Consider the following 26,859-nt stretch of genomic DNA (forward strand, 5'->3'; position numbering starts at 1 on the left):
TATTACATTTCTAGAATCCCCGAATGCATGCATGTTTATAAACAGAGTTCTAAGTTTTAGATTTAGGAGAGTTATAACAATTTAGAATTCAGTATACACAACTGACACCGCCCATATGACTGAAATAAAGGCTGTCAGAGGTCAGTATTCTTTTCATGCCACAGGCCTAGACTTCCATACAAACACTACTGCCTCATGAAAGGGAAAAATAGCACCACTTCATTTTTCTTACTCATTCTCAACGCCTGGACTCTCAACTATTATAATTTGTAAACACTGGCCTATTATTTTTGTGTTTTCACGGCCGATATATAATGTAGAAACAGCATGTATCTCTCATTTAAAATGAAAGTTCTACCTATCCAAACATTTGACACACACACACACACACACACACACACACACACACACAAAAACACAATAGCTTTCTTTTTCTTGAATTCTGTATTCCTTTGATTTAATTTGCTGCTTACATTTCTTTCCATTCCAGAATGCTGCTTTATTGATTTATAAAAGTGATCTCAAATCTTATAAATCTTATAAGTCTTATAAAATCTTATAAATATTTCTGTAAAACATTCTCTTAATTCTATAGAAACCCTAACTGTTGGAGAAATCGTCAGTGTATTGCATAGACATCCTTTATGTTAGCAGTGATTTGATAGACACTTAAAGTGCTTAATCAGGAAAAAGTCTATATTAATATTCCCTATATATAAAAGAATTTTACCTTAATATAAGGTTCACATTACATAAGACATGTAATTTATGGTTTGCTCTCTCAAGCAAATGCTCTCAAATTTGAATCAAACATAAGCTTTCTCTTTAGAGACACCCTGACAAATAATTTCACAAGATTAATATTCAATCTATTGGAAACTGCATTCTTTGTATCACTTAGGTCCAATCAGACGTACAATTTTAGTAATATTCATGTTCACCATTAGAAACAGAGAAGTTTTTTGTTTTTTTTTTTTAAGGAAGAAACTTGAGTTCAGTTATAAAACTAACAAGTTAGTAAGTTATCTAGTCAAAACAGGTCCTGATACAAACTGGGTTATGTAAGATCGTGAGACCAGTGATCGCTAATAGCTAAAGCCACTGCATAGCAAGCGATCATAGTTACAACCCTTATTAAAGCCATTAGCCTTCTTATGAAATGATAAAATTATTATGAAGAAAATCTTTTATTTCTTTTAACCAATTTATACTTATATTTTAAAAATGTGTGCCAGTATAAAATATGCGAATTGAGTTTTACATAAATTTTACACAAATTTGCTCTTTTAGATGAATAATTGCCTAGTTAAATTCTTTTGAGTATTTGTACATACACAGTTTTTTACTTGAGTATTATCACCATTCATTAGAAATTAACAAAACATGTGAATGGCATGGACACTGTCTCCTTTGTGCCTCTTAACTAATCTCTTCTCATTCTCTTTGCTTTCTCTACTTTGGTATTTACTTCTGAGGTGTGAAACACATGGGTCAGGAGCACAGAGAATTGCTCTGAAGTAAATGAGGGAAGCAAACCCACAATAACAAGTAAACATTTGTTATTATAAAATAATGAAAAAAATATTTATGTTTTTACTATCTAAGCAAATACATTAAATTAGCTAAAACAAGCAACGAACCTATAAAATATCTCCTCTCTCCAGTGGATGGGCCAACTCATGCTCATAATTCTCCATCTTGAAATGTTAAGCTCTCTTATTAAAAGCCAATTACATAAAGCCAATATACGTTATTTATAGGTGCTATTTCGGCAAAGCCACTATGAATGGCACGTGTGTTATAAATTTCAAAAGCAATCATTTTATGTTCCTCATAACAAGGTGGACAATTTAAAAACACATGGCATTGTGGCTGTTCTGTCCAGCAAAAGTCAAGCGGTGAAAAAAAACAGCCATGGAGAAGGCACATAGCGGCAATATAATTGATATTCAAGGGCAGTTTCTTTGGCTTGATTCATCTAAATAATTGTTTTACTTTCCTACTCTTCAAAGGGAATCTAGAAACAGCAGAAAACATTCATTTGAGACTTTAAAAATAATATTTCTTCAAGGCCGAAAACACATCAGTTTACAATGTTGATTGAAATGAAGGCATGCCTCTTTTTGTAAAAGAAAAAAAATGTAATCTCCCCTAAAATTAGTGTGAAATTTTAAGAAGGCACTAGCTTGAAACTTGGCTGGCTATCATTATCCTTAAATGAGTTATGAAATGTACCTGCAAAAACAAAGCTGTGATCAGAAACCTAGAGGTGTGTTTTCCAAAATATGGTACTTCAACTATCTGATTCAAAACTCACCTAGAGTGCTTATTAAAATGCATATTTGAGGTCCAAATCTCATATCTAAGGAATCAAAATATCTGCGTGGATGAATCTGCGTTTTAACTCCTGATTATCTCTAGGCACACTAAAGTTTAAGAATTACTAACACAGGAATTATTAGAGTCACCATTCTTCCTCGTCTCCTGAGAGCCTGCTGAAATTTATATGTGCCTAATATACTCACTTGCACTTGAAATTTTCAGGAGTTATGTCATGCTGGTGAGGATACTGGGAATCCCAACGCTGACATGGAACTCCATTCCAGATGGAGTTGATGGTGCCCCGGTAACCTTCTCCTTGACCCTGAATGCATTCAGTTGTTTCCATAGGCACATCTGTGTCATTCATAGTACTGTGAGCTAGTGGTAAAAACAGCATTAAACTTAAGTACAATCTTTAAATCTTTCATCCATCTCTTAATGTTCTTTTGCATATGGATTACTAAGGTATTCTGTCACATAGGTTTTTATAATAATTGAGTAGAATATTATTTCAGTTATCATTATTGCTCTCTCACTCAGCCTAAAGGAGTGAGTTAACATGGTGGACTCAACTATAGAATTTCTCTGCTCATGAAACAGAATATTCTAGGAGCGGCTGGGCAGCTCAGTAGGTTAAATGTCCAACTTTGGCTCGGGTCATGATCTTGCGGTTTGTGAGTTCAGGCCCTGCATCAGGCTTTGTGCTGACAGCAAGGAGCCTGGAACCTGCTTCAGATTCTGTGTCTCCCTCTCTCTGCTCCTCCCCTGAGAGCATGCATGCTCTCTCTCTCTCTCAAAAATAAATAAACATTTAAAAAAAGAATATTCTAGCTTGACTTTATCTAGCCTAGTTTGAAAGAACGTCATCTAATAGCACTTAAATTTCCTGATTCTGTCTATTCATTCATTAATATTAGATGTACAATCTTTCTATTTATTGATTTTTATATATTTTATAATCACTTTTCTTACTTTAGAAATTGAAAAAATATCTATGAGTACTATAGTGAACAATCAGGGAAATTAAAAAGCACTATGCTGTAAGTTTGGTCATAAAAAAAGTAAGAAAGGGAAAAGTTGATCTACAGAGCAGCTATCTTTTAAAAAATCAATTTAGGTGACTCAGTTATTAAGAGTCTGACTCTTGATTTTGGCTCAGGACATGATCTCATAGTTTGTGAGTTCAAGCCCCACGTCAGGCTCTGTGCACACAGCGTGGACCCTGCTTGGGATTTTCTCTCCCTCTTTCTCTCTCTCTCTCTGCCCATCCCCCACTTGCTCGCGGTCTCTCTCTCTCTCTTTCTTTCAAAAATAAAATTGCTTAGTGTTGACACTGTTTTAAGTCAATTTATTGTTATTACTATCTCCATTCCAAGTTTATTTTCATTCAAATACTAAAATAGTATATTTTTGAAAAAATTTTTAAAGGCATTTTACTTCCATATGTCGCTATAACTAACATATGCTGAATAGACAGTATTTCTGAAATGGCTATACAATTATGCCGAAAATTAGTTTGTTTAAATACATACAAAAGTTGGTAATGGCATTAACCAGTATAATAAATATATTCTAAGCTATGTTAATGTTTTAATCAATTTGTTGGCATTAAAAGAAATCAATTGTTCCTAGGCAGATTTATTTCATGCTTTTTTCCTAGTCCAAATATAATGCTTACCACATTCCATGCAGATCATAAAAATCTCAGTAACAAAGTATAAAAAGTGCAAAATTAAAATTTCACTAATTTTAATTCAGTAGTGAAACTGAAAATATTTAAGGAGCAACTAAAATCCACACACCTTCTCAACATATCATGAAAATGTTTATGGTTCAATAGAGTAAAGTAATGTAAACTCCTCAGTTTCCTTTACAATCTAAATGGTCATTAATGATGCTTCTGGATAAAACTCACATTGCCACACTCTACAACAGCTTCGGATTTGAATAAATATCTTTGATTCATGCATTCTCGAATTATATATATCATTTCTCAAAAGAATTCAGAATTAGACGTGTCTTCAGAGTCTAAGGGTGTCTATAAAAGTTCCATATTTAATAGTGTAAATTCTTTTTAAATGGCTCCTCAATTTTATTTAAATTTATTTATTTCTTACAAATAATCACCACCTTATGGGACTTAATGTTTTATTTCATTGACTTCCATGCAAACCAAGTGGAGCCTCAGTTTGGCGCTATTCTATGAAACTCCGTGAAAAAGGAGGAAGATTAATTAGTGACCACTTCAACCACTGGACTAGGTTGTATAAACAGATTTCCATGAATTGCCCTTCTAATAACAGTTCTTTTTAAAATATGCTTTTATTTCTTATGTATCTCTTCCACACTTTTATTTTTTATTTTTATTTTTTTAAGTTTATTTATTTTGAAAGAGAGACAGAGAGCCAGAAGGGCAGAGAGAGAGAGAGGGGGAGAGAGAATCCCAAGCAGGCTCCACTAGGTCAGCATGGAGCCCGATGCAGGATTCAAACTCACCAACTGTGAGATCATGACCTGAGCAGAAATCAGGAGTCAATGCTTAACCAGCAGAGTCACCCAGGTGCCCCTTGGCAGCTTATATATATCTACTTTAGGGAATAAAAAATTGTCTCAGAAATACCTTAAATTAAAAGGAACTTGAAATGGAGATAAGTAAAATGTCCAGAGATTGATCTGTAAAGTGGTCATTGAGAGTTGATTTCTGAGAATTAATGTATACTGATACTGGTAACATACAGTGATTTAGGAAGAATAAAAATTATTGGCCTGGAAGAAATGACTTGTATAGAAAAAGTGCTACTTAACCAAGTCCTTTATGATTTTAATATTAAAGTTATTTGATGGAATAGACAGTAAGATGGATTTTATACATCCTCAGGAACTATATTTTATCAAAAGAAATACCAACAAGCAACTGTATTTCTCATTATTTGAGTTAACTGTTAAATGAGTTGAGAATACTGAGTTGGGGGGCCGGGGCACATCTTTAAAAGGTGATAACTTTAGACAGTTAAAAGGTCAAGCTGGTACTGACATATTTTATATCTAGTTACAAAACTATGATGTGATAAAAGACAAAAACAAATGCCTCCAGAGACCTATCAATTTATTAGCTTAACATTTTAAGAAGAAAAGTTTTTAATCCCCGACCTGTTGGGCACAAGTTCCTGGGAAGCAAACTTGTGACCTCAGGATGCAGCACCCAGGCCACGGCAGTAAAGTCAGAGTCAGGGCACAGAACAAAAGTACTTCAACTGCTCTTCTCAGAGACCTGATTGCCTGTCTTGTGTACTTCTACTGTCTTGCTTTCCTATGTATTTGTGTGTGTTTGGTTTTATTTATTACTGTCCCATTTTTCTCAAGTATTACTCTAACATCGTGAATATGTAATCAAAAAACCCAAACTTGACGATTTTCAATGTCAATCACACCTGCCTTTGCTTAGGTATGTGTCCATCACATCTCACTGAGAACATAGCTAGAGGCTGAGCCCATCAGAAATTACCAAACTCTGCTCCTTGGACACTACGATATCAATATAAGATTAAAAACAAATATAATTTCTAGAATGTGTTATTAGACAAGAATAATTGGATCTTCATTTTTTTTCATAAATACCTTTGTAAAGTGACATTTTGCAGAAATAACCCATGACAGTTAAAATTTGAAACCATACATAGAGACTTAATGTCAAAACAATTTTAATTGAACTTTTTTTTGTAAAATGGGAGATAATTAAGTAAATATTATCATAATTCATGAGGAACTCAATACCTAGAAAATTCAATGAGTAACCACATGTTCACGTTTAGAAGATATTAACAAGATGGGATACTTGGGTGGCTCTTTAGGTTTAGCGCCCCACTCTTGATTTCAGCTCAGATCATGATCTCACAGTTCGTGCATTCAAGCCTCAAGTCAGGCCCCACGTTGACAGTGTGGAGCCTTCTTGGGATTCTCTCTCTCTCTCTCTCTCTCTCTCTTTCTCTCTCTCTCTCCCCCCTTCCTTCTCTCCTCCCCTCCCCCACTCATGCACACACTCTCTCAAATAATAAATTCAAAAAACTTAAAAAAAAGAAAATATTAAGAGGAATCGTAAAATTTTAAAGCTAGTCAAAGATGAAAATTTTCCTAATTTGAGAGAAAAGTTTTCAAATTTCAAAAACCCTAAATAAAAAAAAAAAGGACTCCTTGAATAAGAATATTGTGGATATTGTGGAAGACATTTCACTGCTGATTCATCCACTAAAATCCCAGTGTCAAGTTTAGAGACCTAATTGTTGGTACTAACTTTGTACCTCAACTGCAAAGTTTCCTCAAAAAAGATTTAGTTAAAGATTCTTTCACTTTTAAAAGTAGCAATCATAAAATCCTCATTGGGACAATTTTGTTGAAAAGTTTTTTTTTCTAAACTTCCATTAGTATAATTTAAAAACTTTGATATAAATTTAAGGAGCCACCAAATACTCACTTAAAGACAGTGTTAGTTAAAATGAGTAAATAAAACCCACAATTTTGGATTTGTTGTAAACAATTTGGATTATTTAACAGATTCTAATTTGGAGGTGGAAACTCAAACCTTTGGAAATTACAGAAATTACTGCACATTAATAAAAATACAACATAGTACAGAATAAATATAACTTTTCATTAGGCTTTTCTACGGACTGAATATTTATGTCTCCCCCAAATTCATATGTTGAAATCCTCATCATAAATGTCATGGTATTAGGACGTGGGGTCTTTGGTAGGTGCTTAGGTCATAAGGGCAGATGCCTCATGAATGGGATCAGTGCCCCTATAAAAAAGACACCACAGAGTTCCCTCACCCCTTCCACCATGTGAGGAATCTTCTAGTACTTTGATCTTTGACCTCTCAGCCTCCAGAACTGTCAGAAATAAATGTCTGTTGTTTATAAGCCACCCAGTCCATAGTATTCTGTTGTAACAGCCCGAACTAAGACAGGCCTCAACAAGATATAAAAAAATATAATTAATAGTATTCTTTTTGTTTACTTTTATTTTAATAAGTATCCATAACTTTGAAATATATACCTCAAGCAATTTGATGGTTATGATTTTAACTGCAAACTAGCAGTATTGAGATAATATTTTTCTTCAAAAAGTGCTCTCTGAAGTTCGTGAGTCTGTATTTATCCCATTCGACATTCAACTGCTAAAAGTGCCTTCATAAAGAAAAGCTATATAATTCTGGTGAAAATGTATAGAATAAATATCATAGGCCAAAAAAAGATATATTAGTACAACAAGGTAACTAATTTTCACCACTAAATAGGAGTTATTATGAAATTCCATACAGCTGTTGAACACATATTATCTGATGAGGATCATGTGAATGATTTTTCATAGACCATTTAACTGTGATACAAATGTTCCTTCTTTATTGCCTACGTACATATTTCCTACTCAAACAAGATGAATTATTCCTGAACTGTAATAAAATAGACTCCTTTACCTGTCCTACTGTATAAATACCAAAACATGAAACAAAACAAATGTTTCATGCCAGTTGATTTGGAAAAAGCTATTAAATTTTGGGAAAGCTATTCCTCTGGACTTAATACTTTATAACATGGGACCTGAATAAGGGAAGATTTTGAGGTCTCCCGTGGCCAAAGTGGTAAAGAAAAGCAGCACAGAAACGTCCCTAAATATCAGCTACAGTTGATCAAGTTTAGCCAAGGCAACATGTGTATATCTTCATATATACAAACATTTTTGCAATTTTGTGTCTACCAAGCACACTGAAAAATCCGAGAAACTCACAAATAAGAGAGCTTCTCACAAATAAAGCATTTTTTTCAGGTGTGCCAGTGGTGGCCACCCTTTGGAAGCACATGTAAAGATAGTTGTATGATCTTTCATGACCTATGAGTGAAGAAATGTTTTTTCTTTGATGAGTGACATAAAGTTTTCTGTTTGGAAATGCTTTTTATAAAAACAACATTGACTACTGAAATTTTGCACTGTTCTTTACAACATAATCAAATATAATGGGTGCCTCTTGGAACATTAATTTCACTTTGCTGGTATGGATGTGTTATGATCTGATTGCTATAATATCTGGTGGGGACTTTAAGGTTTGAATAGATTTTCTGAGAGAATGAACATTAACTGTTATGTGATGCTTGGGACAGACATCCTGCCACCCAACAGAAAGACCACTAGAATAAGATGACAAATAATGAATCTGATCCATTTTCTCTGTGGAAGTCTTGCTGAGTTTTTGCCGAGAAACTTCAGAGCCCTGATGGAGGTCTGTGAAAGGCAACTGGAGAATACAAGTGCACATGCATATTACAGACAGCCATGCACAGAGTTCCATAAGCTTCCCATGAAGGATAAGTAAACCCTGACATTTACAGTCCCCCTTCTCCCCCAAAATCTAGATATCCCAGTGGTGATACACTGTTGCTGTTGCTTTGCCTATAGCTAGGAGCAAGTTGCTCCACAGGCCATTGGACAAATACCTCATTATTCCTTGGAATACTTCTGCACAACTCACTTCTATTCCCACTTCAGCTACTGAAGAGCAACTGAAACATAGGATTTACTTTATGGTGGTCCCTAGAGATTGGGAACAGTGTGTAAAGCTATTCTCCCATCAACAGACTTGTGCTCTTTGGTCCGCAAATGGCAGGATCAGGCTCAATGAAAATTTAAAGAGCTTCTTGTTTTAAAATTGACATGGGAAAGTAGTATAAAGACTCCAAAGTACAAACCTCAAATTGCTTGCACGTTTGCTTTCCCTATGAGCCTAGAATTCCTATCTGAAACTTTTCTTTGGACTTTATCCAAGCCTTTACTGGTATAAAATCCTCAAGAGACAACACTTTCACGAAAGGTCTTCAGTTCTATACTCTTATTCCTTAGAAGATGACTTGAAAAAGACCTCCAAGTATAAGATCTTTCCCCTGAGAGAGGGTATTGATGGCATTGTTTTTGTCTGACTCAGAATACAATGAGATTTCATTTCTATGAATCTCTGTTCTAGCCTTGGATAAAATAACAAGTTCTGAGAAATAAACAGCTTTCTTTAAGAAAGAAAATAATGTGCTAACATTCTTTTCCAAACATATAAACACACTCAATTTTACAAGGTTAGATATTCTCTTAAAACCACACCAGTGTAGATTGATTACTAGAAGGAAGGATTCTTTTTATTTATTGTCAAACACACCTGTATTAGTCTGCTTGGGCCACCATAACAAAATACCACAGACTTAAAAACAACTGAAATGTATTTCTCACAATTCTGGAGGCTAGGAAGTCAAACATTAAGGTGCCAGCCAAGTTGGTTTCTAGTGAGAGTACCTTCCTGGCTTGTAGATGGCCACGTTCTTGCTGTGTGCTCATAAGCAGTAGAGAAAGAGAGAGAGAGAGAGAGAGAGAGAGAGATCTCTTATTCTACTTATAAGGCCACTAATCCTATCAGATTGGGGTCCCACACTTGTGATCTCATTTAACCTTAATTACCACCTAAATGCCCTATCTCCAAATACTGTCACACTGAAGATTAAGGCTTAAATGTATGAATTTGTGTGTGTGTGTGTGCGTGCGTGTGTGTGTGTGTGTGTGTGTGTGTGTGTGTGTATGGCAGGAGGTGGGTGCATAGTTCAGTCTATAACAATACTTTGAATAGAAATCTTAGCTATCAAAGATCTGCCTAGGTAACATTTCTGAAATGGAGAGTTGTTTCATAGGTATAAAGTTTTAGTTACGCAAAATGAGTAAATTATAGAGACCTAGAGATCTGAACAACATAGTACCTGTGGTTAACAGTGCGACACTGTATACTAAAAAAAAAAAAATGTTGAGAGTAGATCTCAAGTTAAATGTTCATACACATACATTAAAAAAAGGAGAGTAATGGCAGGAAGAAGTTTTGGAAATCATTGATGTGTTTATTACCTTGATTGTGGAGATGGTTTCATGGGTATATGCATATGATCAAATCAATCAAATTGTATACATTAAATATGTACAGTTTATATTAATTGCACCACAGTAAAGCTGTTAAAAATAAATAAAATGGCTCTGGACACATATGTGTCTAGAATTTTAAAAAAAGAAGAAAGTGGAGGAGAAAAATAAGGCAAAACATGACAAAATATGTCTATTTTTTGGTAAAGAAAAAGCCCTCCCGACAACTAACAACAAATGAACAAAAGTATCTCAGGGAAGCATGAAACCTCAGGATGAGTTCAGGATGAGTTGAGGTGATAGGAAGAAAGCATGAAACAAATCTTCATGCATGACAATATCTGAGAAAAGCTAAGTTGTCATATGAAAATCTAGAAGCATAAAAGACATTCCAGGAGACACACATACACACATGCACAAACACACACAAATGAAAAACTACCACTATATAGGAATGTAACATTCATTCATTCAACAAATGCTTGTTGAATCCCTGTCTTGTCTAAGGCAATGTGCTGACCCAAAAAGAGACATGATCTGTGTTTTGATGGAGCTTACAAATTTTGATAGAGCTATTAATCAAATAATTTCAAAAACAAATGTAAAGACAAGGCTCTGAGAAGCACATAGGAGAGGTTTATTATGGTATAAATATATACTGAGGAATTTGACCAAGTCAGAGAAGTCAGATGAAGAAATGCTAACTGAGGAAATAGTAACTGAGTGGAAATTTCAGCAATTAGTAGCTGTCAACTGGGTGAAAAAGAATAAAAAATTTTCAAGGCAGAGAAGAAGTTAGGGGTGAAAGAAATATAAATGAGAATATAGAAAATATGAAGCATAGGAAGTAAGCTATTCTGGCTGGAATAGAGAACCTTGGAGAGAAATGTGGTAGTATATGAGGTTAGAGATATGGGTAGGGAAGTAAAAGATGGTTTTGTTTTGTCTTTGTTCTAAGGTAGAAGGAAATCATTGAAAGGTTTTTAACTGGTGTGTGTGTGTGTGTGTGTGTGTGTGTGTGTGTGTGTGTGTGTTGCTAGGGATGGGAAATGATATACTCAGATTTTTATATCATTCTGTTTGTAGTATGAAGAAGGGATTGAAGGGAAAAACTAGTGAATATGGATTCATCTCCTTTCAGAAGGCAATTTAAATATTCAAGAAGAAAAATAACACTAATGGAAAAAGGAGAGAGTGAAATGGTTAGATTTGAGAGGTATATACAAAATAAAATTGACAGTGGTGGGTCAAAGGCGAGGAGTGAAGGAAAGATCATGTCTAGGGTCATTCTAGGTTTTTGAACCTTAGATGTAATGGTGGTATCAGTCATACAAAAGAGAGCTTGAAAAGCAGACCAGACCATCCTACAGGATAAAAGAAGAAAATCAGAAAAAGGTGATAGATGATAGAAATCTCCAACCAGGTGATTTGCTCTTGGTGAGAACTGGAAAACAATTTGACCATCCAACAGGTATATGCTAGTTAATGTATATCCTAATGGGACCACATCAGCCTTACAGGTCTGACATGTAGCAAAAAAGCTGTTTGCAGAGGAACACCTGGGGTTCCAGAGGTCCTTTGGGGGATCTCGGAGATCAAAACACTCTATTAGGACAATTCTAACATGTCATTTGTGTTTTATACAGTGAAATTCCTAGAGCACTTGAGGTTTAACGTTCCAGAAAACTGAATGCAAAAGCAAATGCGAAACACAAAGCCATCTTCTAATTAAGGTATCAATTGAAGAAATTTGTAAAAAATCTGAATTTGCAGAAAATCTAAAACACTGCCATTGTTCTCCCTATTTTTCTGACAAATATAGTTTTCATTTTAAATATGTTGTATTTATTAGCATCCAATGAGCTTGTCACTATTTTAATGAATTAATATTCTTTAAATTTACATTTTAATTTCTAATGCAGTACATATAGATTCGTATAGCTCACATACACAATTTGGGGCTCTTAATAATGGTAAAGAATGTAAAGATATCTTCAGTCCAAGAAGTTTGTGAATAACTGATTTAAATAATCGAGAAGATTTTCTATGACAATCAACCAAATTATAGCTTTTCAATTGCCAGAGAAGCATTTTCACTTCAGAAAAATATAATTAGTCCCAACAAATATTATTATTTCTCTCTAAAAAGCAGTAAACTAATCTGTGGAACTGTTATTCAGAATATAAAGTTATTATAGTGGAAAACCATAAGAAAATCAGAATTTCACTCAGGTATTATACAGGACTCCCAATCTTGTTATATATTTGCAATGTCTAAAATTCCATACACTTGGAAATCTGTTAAAAGTTATATAGCCAGGTAGAACCAGAAGTGGATAGTGCAGAGCAAAGATCACTCTGTGGAATACATGTGAAAGATGGTCATGGAATTTTTAAGGGAGAAGATTGATAAAGACACCCACTAGCCCCTTCAAGCCGCCATTTTAGAATTCACTTATATGCAGTTCTGCTCACTCAACTCAGAGTTTCTCAGGATAAATTGGTGAAATGATTCCCCTTATGGGACTCAGTGGGCCTACCTCAACATGGCAATGATGGATTTGACCCAAAACTAAATTTGAGTGACACTGACCCCTGGAATGATTGCTTTGCCTGTGCTCATGTTGCTGGAGAAGAAAGCCCGGTAGAGTAGAAAGAAGACAAAATAGGAGTAAGAAATGGGATGACATTCAGGGGTGTGGCCACAGAATACTCTCAGAAGCAGTGGGAAAGCATGGACCCTGCTCAAAGGGCTTTGTACAGGGATGTGATGTTGAAGAACTATGAGCATCTGGTCTCTCTGGATGAGGATAACTAACCTCCAGAAGATGGGATCTGCCCTTGAGTTTCTTCATATTCCCTCCTTTAGGAAGTCTCTGCACTGATTGACGGAGATAGAAACCCTATTGACTCAGAAATGGAAAGCTTCATGATGCAGCACCTGGACTTTAAACTTGCCCCTTCAGATGATCTGCCCACTCCATACTACATCACGTGTGGTTCCAGAGCTTAAGTATGATTAAACCTTACGGCAACTTTAAAGTATTCAATTCCCTCTTTTCTACCCCTGTGCTTTTGATTCAATGATTCTTAGTAGAAAATTAGACATGCACATTATACTGTTCCCTATGCATTCAGAAGGACACAGTCTATTCATAAAATTTTGAAACCATTTTTCAGCTTTATTGAGGTATTAATTGTCAAATACAACTGTCATATATTTAAAAAAAATTTTTTTTTAAATTTTTTTTTCAACGTTTATTTATTTTTTCGGGACAGAGAGAGACAGAGCATGAACGGGGGAGGGGCAGAGAAAGAGGGAGACACAGAATCGGAAACAGGCTCCAGGCCCCGAGCCATCAGCCCAGAGCCTGACGCGGGGCTCAAACTCATGGACCGCGAGATCGTGACCTGGCTGAAGTCGGACGCTTAACCGGCTGTGCCACCCAGGCGCCCCTAAAAATTTTTTTTTAATGTTTATTTATTTTTGAGAGAGAGAGAGAGAGAGAGAGAGAGAGAGCATGAGCGGGGGAGGGGAAGAGACAGAGGAAGACACAGAATCCGAAGCAGGCTACAGGCTCTGAGCTGTCAGCATGGAGCCCGATGTGGGACTCAAGCTCAGGAACCATGAGATCATGACCTGAGCCGAAGTCGGACGCTTAACTGACTGAGCCACCAGGCGTCCCTGTAATATATTTTTTAAAAGGTATATAGCCAAGATGTTTGTGAACTGTTGCCATTTGGGTAGAAATCGCTTTCTGAGGAACATGGCGCAAAGGTTTACTGAGAAGGCCTGTCCCGGCCACATTTGTCAGGTGATGAGCAACATTCATCCTTCACTTTCGGGGATACGTCCACTGATTCTAAGATTAAAAGGTTGGGAGCAAAGTGACAGGAACTAATTTGTGGCTCATTCAGCTTTTAACAAATAAAAGGAACAGATAGCAGTCATCAAAACCTTGGCTCTGAAAGGTGTGAATATGCCAATGTCACGGCAATGTCAGCTTTTACTTTACTAGTTCTTGCTAGTGCTCTGAAATTTCATTTTATCATAGACCTTGGTGTGTTCTGTTCACTTCTATACCCCCAGAATCTAGAAAAAATTTTGAGGTATGAGAGCTAGTCAGTAAATATTTATTGAATAACTCCTATGCAAAAGGGGCCGACAATCTTCCTTGGGTTTTCTGTGTGCACCCTGGAATTGCTGTTCTGGAGAAGTTTTTTCTGTCACTATTTACTTATGACTTTTCAAGACCTTCAGAAAAGACTGAAGTTGGATGTGCTACGAGCATAGACATCGAGCACCTACATCTCAGCATAAGCAGAACTTAGCTTTCTTATCTTCCTCCTCAAAGTTACATCTCTCTCAAATATGCATCATCTACTCAGTAACTTAGGAAATATGTAAGACTTTGCTCTTTCCCTATCTCGTTTCCCACTATATCCAATTTGTCATTACATATTGGACATTCAGACTCTTCAGTATCATTCACATCCTTCCTCACCTTGTTATGCTCACTGTTTACGGCCTTAATTCACATTACTGGCCTGTTCCAATCAGCTCTTATCAGACCCACCTGCCTCCTGTCTCAGCACTCTCCTGCCAATTACTGGAAATAGATAGTGATCTTCAGTTGGTGGAGGTGTGTTGGTTTTTGCTTTTGTTTTTTTTTTTATTCCCATTACTAAGAGAATTTTGAAAACAAAAATTTATGTTCTCCCACATGTTTTTAAGTTGACATCCACATTTTTTATGGTAAGTTTAAATAGTTGCAAAAGATGTGATTTCTAGCGTATGTTAACTACTGTCATTTTTACACCAAAATTTTTATATTGCACTTTAAAAAAGATTAATGGAGTGATTTGATATCTACCTGTTCTTGGATAAATGTATATTATCAAACTCTTTTTCTCCTTGAATTAGTATTTCTATTCCACTTTACCCATGGAATGTTATTTGATTTTTTTTTAACTTTTAACTTTATTTATTTATTTTTGAGAGAGAGAGAGAGAGAGTGAGCAGGGGAGGGGCAGAGAGAGGGAGAGGGAGAATCTCAAGCAGGTTCCACACTGTCAGCATGGAGCCCAATGCGGGGCTCCAACTCACAAACTATGAGATCATGACCTGAGCCAAAAGCAACAGTTGGACGCTTAACCAACTGAGCCACCCAGGTGCCCCTTGAATTTAATGTATTTTATGTTGGAGAGTCTTTTATTCTTAACCCCATCATACTTTTCTCAAAGATTTTTATATTTTGAAATTTATTTAAATTTCTTGTGACCATAGTATTCTAAGGGATAAATACACATGTACCCTACACACACATACAAACACACTTGCACGTATGTGTGTATATATTCCAGATAGAGTTGTGTAATTATTAGCAGTACATAAATGATAAGCAGCATGAATATATAGCATTTGCAAAGGTCTCTTTGTTTAGTTTCCCCAAGGTTTTACACCCCAGGACAATGTACCAAAATAAAATTCAGGAAGGATGGGCAGTTTGGTTTTATTCGGGAAAGTAAGAAAGAGTAATTGTGAATGAGAAGGTAAGATTTTGAACTTGACTAACTCCTTAGTAACATGTACGTCTCAAGCAGAAGATTTGGGGAAAGAATTAATATGGAAGTAAAAGAGCTAGAATTTGAGCCTCTAAGCTGTCCATGTCCACAGACCCCATGAGAGTTTTGTGTTCCTGAGGGCTTCACAGACAGCAATCTGGAGGCTTCTGTAACCAGCTTATGTTGTACAACAAAAGTGAAGAGATTTTGCAGGTATAAGTCAGGTCCCTAATCAGTTGACTTTAAGTTAATTAAAGGGAGCTTACCTCAAGTGGCCCTGAGCTAATCAGATGAGCTCTTTAAAAGAGTATGTAGAGCTTTAAAATAACTATTGCTCTTTAATTAGAAATTGCCATTATTGCACATGAATATTCAAGTGGCATGCTATTCAAAATGTCTATTACATTATATTACACCTATTCCATGCTATTGTTTTGTCCCTGTATCTCCTTGACAAACAAAAATTCTTTCCTAAAATATCTTGTGATTTATTGTTAAATTTTGAAGTTAATGTTAAGGCTTTTAGAGGATTTGTGTAATAAAGAAAAATTTTGAAAATTAAGAAATTAAAAAAAAATAAAAGAGAATGTAGAGGTCAGAGGCTGAAACTAGCAGAAAACTCTGCCATTATCCGTGAAGAAGTAAAATTCTCTGTTGTGGAGAGGGTCGTAGAGCAGGAAACATCAGGCAATGTTTCGGAGCTGAGGACCTCCATGCTGTAACCACAAGAATTCTGCCAACAACTGCTGGACTTGGAATGGGATACTGAGTCTTAAATGAGAGAGTAGGTCTGGCGGGCACCTGGGTCATGGCCTTGTGAGATCCTAAGCAGAGAATCCACCTGAGTCATGCCTGGACTTCTGACCCACAGAAATTATGGCATAATAAGTGTGTACTGTTTTAAGCCACTACATTTTGGCAAATTGTTATGCAGCAATATAAACCTGTTCCACAGTTGAAAGCATCACCAAATGTCTTACTTTTGCATTATATGCTTTGCTATAAATGTAAGCAAGAATATTCACAAAACCTTATCTCTTATGCTTTCCAGAATTGCAGAATATCAACTTCCATTCATCTGAATAAGAGTATAGTCTACAAGTATACTTTTACAAACTAAAAGCTTTCCTGTAATGAAATATTTCTGAAATATTCTCCATGCTTAAGAAATGATTTTATTCTTCACTATATGGGTTTGGCTTACATGTTCTACTACCATTTTCTTAGCATTACCATCCTATACACACGATTCTCTGTTTAACAAAGCCATCTGAATCACAGCATGTTAGTTGCATAATTAGCCAACACTTCTTTGGACAGAAGAGAAAAAGAAATCTATTTGGTAGTTAGGAAGCATCATATTTATTTTATTTCTTTTCTCTCACATTGTCTTTTAAAATCACCAAATACTGCTTGGAAAAGAATAGGAGGGCAACAGTGAATGTGCAGATCATTATGCATGTGATCGTGTCTGTGTGTATGTATTTATACTGATCTTATTCCTGAGACGATTTACAGGAGTGCCTAAAAGCAAACATTTGTGCACACAAAACGGAAGGGAAACAGTTGGTTTATTGTATCTAAGTAGTCTAAGATGGTGGGAAGATTAATGAGATTTTAGAAGTCAATGAGTGGAACTACCTCAATCTATACAGAGAAACACTGTCACAGAAGTCATCTTTTATGCCAAGGGACCAAACAGATAATTCAGTTTCCTTAGAACATTGCGTTCACACTGCAGGTCTACCAGAGTCTGCGGTTATTTCACACATGCCAGACATGTCCTCCTTCTATGGGCTTTATTTGAGTTGTCCAAAACATTTCCTCTTATTAGCAGGTCTAGGTGGAGAGAGATTTACCTTGGCAGTATCACAGTGTGAATAATGTTGAATTAGGTTTGTTCAAAGGGATATCCCCATCATGCTGCTCTAGGAAGATATGCATCTACCTATTCTTATCCTCATAACTGTCCACTTACCATGCAGGGTGCTGGTACCTTATCTTATGTAGATTATTTCTCTTTGTACATTCCTCTCTATATGCATATCTTTATGCTGCCAAGCCCATTTCCAATGTTATTATACCTTAGCAAAGTCATGGAATTCTACTAGTCTTAGAGCATTTTAGGATCCAGCTGAAAAATAAGACTTGTACCCATTGAAATTAAAGCATGCCTATATCTAACTATCCAGTATTATTTCAAAAAGTGAAACTGTGTAAGTTAACCATGGAGGAGGGGACCAAGCATACAGATTTAAAGAGCTACCATAAAGCAAGTGAGGTAAGAAGCTTTTACCATAAATTCAGGAGTGTTGGGTAAAGGCCAGTATATAGAAAATGGCCACAGCACAGCTAAAAGACAGGTTTGAACAGAATACAGGCTGCGTACGAGGTCAGCCAGAGGGGTGGGGATCAGCTACTAGAGATTAAAGATGTCTCTGAGATTCTTCTCTTAGACTTGTTATTTTTCACCACAGCCTCTGTTGTTCACCAGAAGAGGCTCACAGTCAGCTGACAGCTCATGTTATGTCTGGGGAAGAAAGGTACGGAAAGGATACCGGGTTGGAAGGTAAAAATCTAAGGTCCTAGCTTTTAAGGCCCTAATGACATTATGATACTGCACACAGTCCCTGACCTTTTTTCTCCCTCTGTGGATATTTTTTTAAAATAACATAAGAATGTTTAGGCCTTCATCATAAGTATAAATGTTTTGTGTTCACTTGCACACTTATCTCTTTCAAAACAATGACTCTGAAAATTCAAAAGCCCTGGATAGAATTATGGAATGCATTCTTAAAATATTAAAGCCTACACCCATTAAAGCATCAAGTAAAATAGTTGTTAACTTGTCTCACTAATAATCGCCTGCTTAGATCCAGGCTGAGAGGAAAAGGAAGCAATAAATTTGACCCTAACTTACCGCACATTTTAATTGCACAGTACTCCCAGGGGGTGTCAGGGTCAAGAGTATAGCACCATGGCCTCGGCTTGCCATCAGGATTGCGGCAATAATTATCATCAAAGCCCTTGTCGGGATATCTGCAAACCACACCAAGAAAAGTGTCATGTAAATCTGCCTGGAAGCACCACCCACCCCTCAGTTCACAAAGTAACTTTCGACGGAGCTTGGATACTACTAGCTGGGGAAAGAAGAGATTTCCTGTTACCTTACAAGAACTGCTGATTATCAATTATTGCGTATGTTAGCTTCCATATCTAGTAAGTATAGAACACATCCCTTTGCTAATAAGTTAGATTCATTTGGTACCTGTCCACCAGGTTGAGCTCCCAAACTGAATCCCCTTCTCACAAAGCCCAGTTAAGGACAGATTACATAAACACGACCTCATGTAGCCTGCTCATTAAGAAAACGGGTCTTTTTCTGGGGCAGGCTTAAAGTGCAAACTGAAAGTTAGGTTTCAATAGTTCTGTTACTAATGATAGATCAATTTTGAAAATAGAGCCCTTCTAGGTCATGCCCTCACCTCCACCATGGGAGAGAGAAACTCCATTACACCACTTTCTCTGTACCCTCCTCCCTTTAAATTAACAGGGTCCTGAATTGGTGACTTGATTTTAATTGCTACCATATTCCTCCTGCACTCACTGAAAGGACAAGAGATTCACTTAAACACACACACACACACACACACACACACACACACGGAGTTTAATTTAAGAGAAAAACAAACAAAAAGATAAGAACAACACCTTCAGAAAGATGGAAACAGAGCTTCCCTTACAATTGTATTTTCATTCTTTATAACAAAAATAAAGACATTTTTGTCAACTAAAATATTTCATGTGAAAGGAATGAGCCAAAGTAGACATATTTTTTTTTAAACCATTTAAGCTCAAAACCTATTCCTGAGGAGAAATGTAGACGTGGTTGCCTGACTTCTCCAGACTCAAAACACACTAGGATAAAGCAGCCAAAGAATTGTTTGCTCCATCTTTCATTCCCTGTCTATGGGCATGACCTATGTCATGGTGTCACACAGGTGACCCCACTTTACCTAAGTCATTGAAGATGTGGCTTTAGAAGGATATTGGCCTGTATTTAGCAATAATGCCTCCTCCCATAGCTTGGACTGTGGTCATTACTTAATGGATCTCTGTCTTTTTCCTGCCATGGAAGGGAAAGAGGAAGCTTCTGTTAGTGCTCCCCTTCTGCTCCCCACTGATGCTCCTGTGTTTCAGACCGTCCTGATTTCAGGGACTCAGTCTCCTCAGCAGAGACCAGTCAGAGGTGGGGCCAGCATTCTCATATGCCTCGTCTGAAGTCCCTTTGCCCCAAGACTATCCAGAAATCATAATATAAGTAGAATTTCTCTAGCAGTTTGTCATGGAGCAAATAACACTTTGTGAAAAGAATCACTGGAAGCACGATTTGGTGGTATTTTACCTTTCTGGCAAGAATTTGTGCCGGTGTGGTGTCTGACGATCCCAGCGCTGACAAATCTTGCCTGATTCTGTATGATCCATGGGACCTCGATAACTTTCCCCATTGCAGGTCATGCATTCAACTAATAAAATTAAAGTACGGCATGTTAATTGCTTCTGACAGCAAAATCAAGAACACCACCATTCCATTGAAAGAACAGTAAATCACCTGTTTAGCAAAAAGATTTTTATAACAACTTACATACCATTTTAACGTTGAATTGGGGTCTAATGTCCATAAAGAGTGGCATAAAATACTCCCTACAGAACTCTTCATATAGTTTAAATGGGATTTGTGTAGTTAATGTCATAAAAATTTACCACAAGGCCAGGATGCTACCTTTCTAATTTCTCAGTAACTGTCCAAAAGATACCCAGACTGCACATATAAGATACGCCCTTGGGATCTGCCCTTTGTTGGTCTAAAATGCAAAGAATTTCAGTGTCTGTACTGACAACAGAATAATTCTCTTCTCTCAACTTACTCTCTAAACACATACGTAGGAAATACACAACTTACACTGAGTACAGGTTATACCCCGGCAGTTAATGTCAAAGTGAGGACCAGATAAACTTGAGAGATCAGCTTCAAATCTAAATCTGGTACTATTCAAAGAATAGGGTTATTTTAAAAGAACAAATGATGGCTTCTTTCTGTTACTGAATAACCATGTCAAATACCTGGGCAGGCTTACATTCTTAACTAGCCTAGGCTACAAGATGACCTGATATTGAACTCATGTCAAATACCTGGGCAGGCTTACATTCTTAACTAGCCTAGGCTACAAGATGACCTGATATTGAACTCCTTATACTCAGTGTTTTTATAATGTATAAGCTCATGTAATTATGCAGGACCCTACTGATGATTCTGTGAGGTTAATTAATAGTTCTCTTCTGGCTCGCCTCTTATGTCACACTGAAAACTCTGAATCACATCAGCTAGCTGAAAACGAGACTTCTCAAATGGACAGGTTGATTTGTAGCTCAGCAGGCATCCTGTGGAATAAATCATTGGTTGGCTTTCTTACGAATCCGGCAAACTTCCCCAAACACATCATTTGTATCTTGTGACTACTGATCATCTAACTTTAGCCAAAGTAGGGAAAAGATACGGATGTTTAGCTTTATCCACTGGTATATAGCCTAATGAGTATCTGTAATAATTTGGGATATAATATTAGAATAATCACTTCTGTACCTTTGATTTGTATAATCTAATAGGACATTAGATTAACTTTCTAGAACATGAGGCCATTTGGCTTGATCCATCTACTTCTTTTAATGTAGCTTAATCTATGAATGACGACAAGGGACCAATTCAGCTTCCTCTCGTGTGATTCCAGTATTCCCCAGAAACATCTCAGCTTTCATTCGAATGGGCCACTGACTTATTTAGTTCCCCTTTTCAAAAGAATGCCAAGAGTGATATCTTCACAGAAAACAATGTGGCATTTATCATTCTTTGCTCCTTTGTACTGAATGAAAAAGTAAACATAATACTATGGTCACACATAAGAAATAAGTATCTACATGTACAATTTCTATCCTTGTATAGTACTCAGGAATCGGAATATATCTATAATGTATTCTTTAGCAGATGCAGTTGATGAGAGTATATCACTTTCTAATGAGAGTACATATAATTATTTTCTATGAAGCTGTATTGTGGGGATTATTATAAAACATTTTTCCTGGACTTTAGGATTTTTAATTTTCATAAGGAAAAATAGTTACACAAATTAAACAGGTGATTCTATAAGATGACCACTCTACAGAATGAGTGTAGTAGATCAGTGCTTCTCCAAACCTTACTGTACATAAAAGTCACTGTGAGATCCTGTTATAGAGCAAGTTCTGATTCAGAAGATCAGAATTGAGGCATCAATCAGTAGCTCTCAGGGGATGCTGATGATTCTGGTCCTTGTAGGTCATAGTAAGTAGCAAGTGTGTGGATAATACATTCTATTCTAAAAGTCTTAAGTGTTTTGTGGCAATGGCTTTTTAGGAGAGAACAGATTTTACTTGGATACTGAAGGATGGATGAGATTTGGATAGGCCACTATGGAGCAAAATAACATAAAATGGTACAGAAACATAAATTACTATGTTACATTTATAGCAAAGTGAAGAGAGAGTTATGGATTCAGTCACAAACCTATGGAGCTATTTTTTAAAAATAATAAAAGTTAGCAAGAATAACATTAGGTTTTGGTAGGCAATGAAAGTCATTGATGGGGTGGGAATTAAATGTGTCCTGTGATAGAACTGGGATGGTAAATATATTATAGTTACAAGTTCTTTGAGTACTCAGCACTTTTAACATATAAGACATCATTTGATCCTTGCAATGAGGAAAACAAGGCTCAAACCATTTTTAAGGGACTTACCTAAAACAGAAAATGTCAAACCTGTGCCTGGAACACTGCTCTTCTGACCCACAGTTCAGTGTTCATTCCATTCTTCCTAATTATCTTTTTGTCCCATGCTTTTGTTTCCTATGTGTTCTAACTGGTCATCCTCTTAAGAAAGACTCATAGCAATAATTTTAGAAAGTCGATCTCCCTGGCTTTTATAACATTATCTTCATTACCCTCTGCCTTCTTGCTTACAATAGGTTGCCCCTGTTGTATTGTCACCTATTGGAGGATGGAGAGAAGGAAAGCAGGTAGATTGGCCATCTTACCCAGGCTGAAAAGTTTGTTGTTTTACTACTGCATCAAACCATCAGGTTACTTATAAAAAGTACCTCAAGAAAGCCAAATTTTAAACTCATAGTCACTTTTCAAACTTCCAGTATTCTAAGAAACTTCTAAGTTGTCCAAGCTCAAAGTCAAGCAGTAGGGATGGAGATCAAGTCCATCTCCTCAGGGAGGTAGGTGGAAGTTATGATCTATACAACACTGCAGAAGGTGAGGATTGGCCCTCTTGATCTATTTCCTTTGGGCTCTGTTTTTGCCAGTGTACTGTTCAACCGTTCTAGCAAGTTTATCCCTTAAAAACAGAAAACAAAAGCAAAATGCTGTCCTAGATGACATAAACTCAAACTAAATAAATGTTCCTATTCATAACTAGAATGGTTTTCTTAAATATATTTCTGGCCTAAATGAAAGTAGAAAACCATATTAGCTGCACATGGATTGTAATATAAATAAGATTAATTTAGTATCTCTCTCATCATACTAACCAACTTACTCAAAACCTATTGTGTTCTGTTTTTCTCAGTCATAAAACTACAAGTGATCTGAGTTTACAGACTCTACAGACTAAAACTGAAACAACTATTTTGAGAATCCATGCTGGTGCTTACTTCAGCAAAGCTGAATGTTTGAAATATGGATAGTTTCACAAAGCCACATTTATAAATAATTGTTTCATTTAAGTCTTTGTTTTTAAGGATCTTTCTCCACAGAATATGAAATTGTACACATAAAGTTATAGCAGAAGTATTAGGGATTTTAAGTGTAAGGCATTAAAAATAATGATTATGATTTAATAAAATATATTTACTTGACTATTTGACAGTCATTAAAAAAGACATCTGTTTCAATAACTGATGATTGCTTTGTTTTAAATCCCAAGCTAATGTTAAAGCAAGAAATTGGATTTTAGATACCTCAGTTTTTTACAGTATTTGAATTATAATATTAATGCTATTTTCTTTACATAATTGTTCTAAATGGGATAAAAGTACTTGTTTTCTTTAGGAATGCTTAATATATTTCAAAGATTAAATTTTTAAAAATAACATTAATCATTGGATATCAGATATATTTCTCTTATGAGCCAAACATTCAGATGCATTTCAGAAGATTATTTAGTCAAGAGTTAAATATGGTTACAAAAATCTCAAAAAATACACTTACATTATTTTGTATATTTTGTATTATCCATGTTATAAACAGCTGGGTTTTTTTCTATTAATTATTGACAGTGCTTTTTATTTTAGATCTTCTTCAGTAAAATCCTGCTAAAGGATTATTCAGTATAGTGTGAATTTAAATATCACAGCTCAATTCACACTCCCTGAGATATGTTTAGCCTACAGGGCAGGTGTTTGTTCATGCATAAGAGGGCTATTCTAATACTGTCATATTTCTGATTGCTTCCAGAAAAAGCATATCCGCAACCTTTAATGCCACGGTGACCAACAGCATCATGTGCAATTAATAGTAATGAGCAATGCTCTTTTCTAAGGGAGGTGTAGTGACCTCAGATTATTAAAGGATAATAGAGATGAACATTCTAATGTGATGAGGATAACTGGAAACAGGATTTTTCCAATTACTTCTTTTCTAGCACATTTTTTCTACGTTGTCTATCAGTCCAGATCTATGCCAGTGTATTTTGATGAAGGTTGTTATAAACCAGGGCTGAGAAATCTCATTCCCACATGAACTAGACAGGGAACATAAATGCTAAGCTATTTAAAGTTGGACCAAGTTACGTTCCCTTGATAACACTTTCTCAGGTCAAAAAAAAAAAAATGAACAAAACTCCTTGCAATTGACTTTCAACCTCAGAAAACTGTGATATTGGAGAGTTCCCAAAAGAGCAAGGGTTTTTTTTCCATGTGTAAATTTAAAACAAATATTAATTACAGATTTACTCATACAAAACAGACTTGTGCATAACGTTATCACAGATCAGTTTATTATTTTTAAAAGAGAAGAAAACAATGAAGAAGTTATAGTGAACAGAATATGATACGGAATGGAAAGTAAGAATTTACAAACACAGATGGAACTGGCTCTAAGCACATGAAGTCAAGAATTTTAAATTAACTAACAACAGAAAACAAATTCACCTTCTCCGTGACAATTAAGCTAACAATGGCCTTTTTTATGTGATAAATATCAACCTGGTATTAAATGGATATATGGAAAAATAGTTCCAAAAAATGTGGTTAATAACAAACAGATACTATAAAAGTTGGACAGCATTCCAGCAGCCCCCTACCCCCGAGTACGTCGAAATCCTACTAAACTTCTCTCAGAACTTAATCCGTGTTTCCTTTGGATTTTTAGAAGCTTAGTTTCTGACAAAACTAAAAAGCCAGCTATTCAGTAGCCAGGTAACTAAGAAAAATGAAACCACATCCAATGCTGAAGTGGTTACTCTTCCTTCTTGTCAGGCATGCAGTTTTCCAGTGCAAGAGGGGGGACAGTGCCCCGTTATGCTGCGAGAGGAGGTGAAAACAGGCGTGGACTTAGGGTGCCTGCCTTCAAGACAGCTGGGGAGCTACTACTGCTTTGATCTCTTCAGATGCTATTCTCAGTGGTGTTTAGTGTCAGTCTGTGTGTCAGATTTGCTTCTCACCAAAAGGCACACGGGGGGTATTGAACTTTCAGCGACCCCTTCCCATATTCTCTTCTGGGTTCGTGTACTCTTGCCACACCACTTCGGAGTAGGTTTGACAAAATTTCTGCAGAAGCAGGTGCTAGATGGATGGAATTAGCCTTACTCTTAAAGAACTAAGCTTCACTGGGTTCCTTTCAGGTGGTGTATGGGAGCAGATTTTGAGGTATGTGAACTCAAGACAGTAGATGAGGAAGCCCAAGCTTTTACTCTCCCCAGAGGGATGCCTCAGGCTCTGTTGAAATTCAAACTCATAACCCTTTTGCATTAATCTGATGATAATCAGTTTTTAAGGCGTCAAGTAAAAATGCTCAGATAATTATCTTTAGTTGCATTTGAATGAACAACATATTTATTATGGTTTAATTCGTTTCTGTTAACCTTTAATGCGAGATGCAGTTCTACAGAAAGCGGGAGCAGAGTGCCCCACACGGCATTCAGGTTCATTTACCTTCTGAACACTGAGGAATGTCACAGACTTCGTAGCGTACCTCTGGATTGCTTGTGAAACACCAAGGTCCCCCTTCTTCCCCTCGAGGATTTCGACAGTAGTTTTCCTGTAGGTCTTTACCCCGATAGCTCGAAGGCAAAAAGCTAGTTTTAAAATGATAATCATTACAGTATAAGAGCATGCAACTTTATTTTTGGCCTATTAATTTTACTAATTAGTGGGTATGTTTTTCCTGAAGTACAGAAATCATTGTAGCTCAGACTTCCATATATATTAACTCAAGTTCATTTTCATCCATTCTTAAAATACTTAAATTTTATAAATACTCACCTAACTGAATTCCTACGTTCAACACCATTAACAATGACTCATCTCTGGATTTGCTAAGAGCCAATCATTCTAGAACCTAACTGAAGTTTTCTGAACCACAATTTCAAAGCTCCACTTGAGCAAGGCCCCTAGGAGAGAATGGAAGAAACACTGCAGAAGGCCTTGAAATCTCACTCTTACAACGTTTATCCGAGATAATTATTTGTTTATTGCTTTTCTTATAAAGAATAGCCCCCCTTTTTTCTGCACAGTTGAGAAACAGGTTGATGAAGTAACACAAAGGGTCTAGAATCAAATTAAACCTGGATTCAAATTTCAGTTCTCTCTTTTCCCAACTGGAGACCTCAGCAGGTAATTTAGCCTCTCTCAGACTGTGTTAGCAAACCTGTACCCGGAGCATAACCCTAACTTCATCACATCTTACGCTTTGTATGGTTGTTTTGAGA

General features: G+C 36.2%; 1 protein-coding gene across 5 annotated transcripts in view; it reads right to left on the reverse strand.

Moving 5' to 3' along the window:
- Positions 1-26,859, reverse strand: part of HGF (hepatocyte growth factor) — a 79,679-nt gene that overhangs the window by 35,125 nt on the left and 17,695 nt on the right. For 3 of the 5 annotated variants that reach the window (XM_019814912.2, XM_045041334.1, NM_001009830.1), the window contains 4 exon segments: positions 26,084-26,226; positions 20,237-20,357; positions 18,752-18,870; positions 2,526-2,700 (listed from right to left, as the gene is read on the reverse strand). In XM_019814912.2, coding sequence (XP_019670471.1) covers positions 2,526-2,700; positions 18,752-18,870; positions 20,237-20,357; positions 26,084-26,226 — 558 coding nt within the window. 5 annotated transcript variants of the gene reach the window in all.

Source organism: Felis catus, chromosome A2 (genome assembly GCF_018350175.1).
Source record: "Felis catus isolate Fca126 chromosome A2, F.catus_Fca126_mat1.0, whole genome shotgun sequence".
Classification (NCBI taxonomy): Eukaryota; Metazoa; Chordata; class Mammalia; order Carnivora; family Felidae; genus Felis; species Felis catus.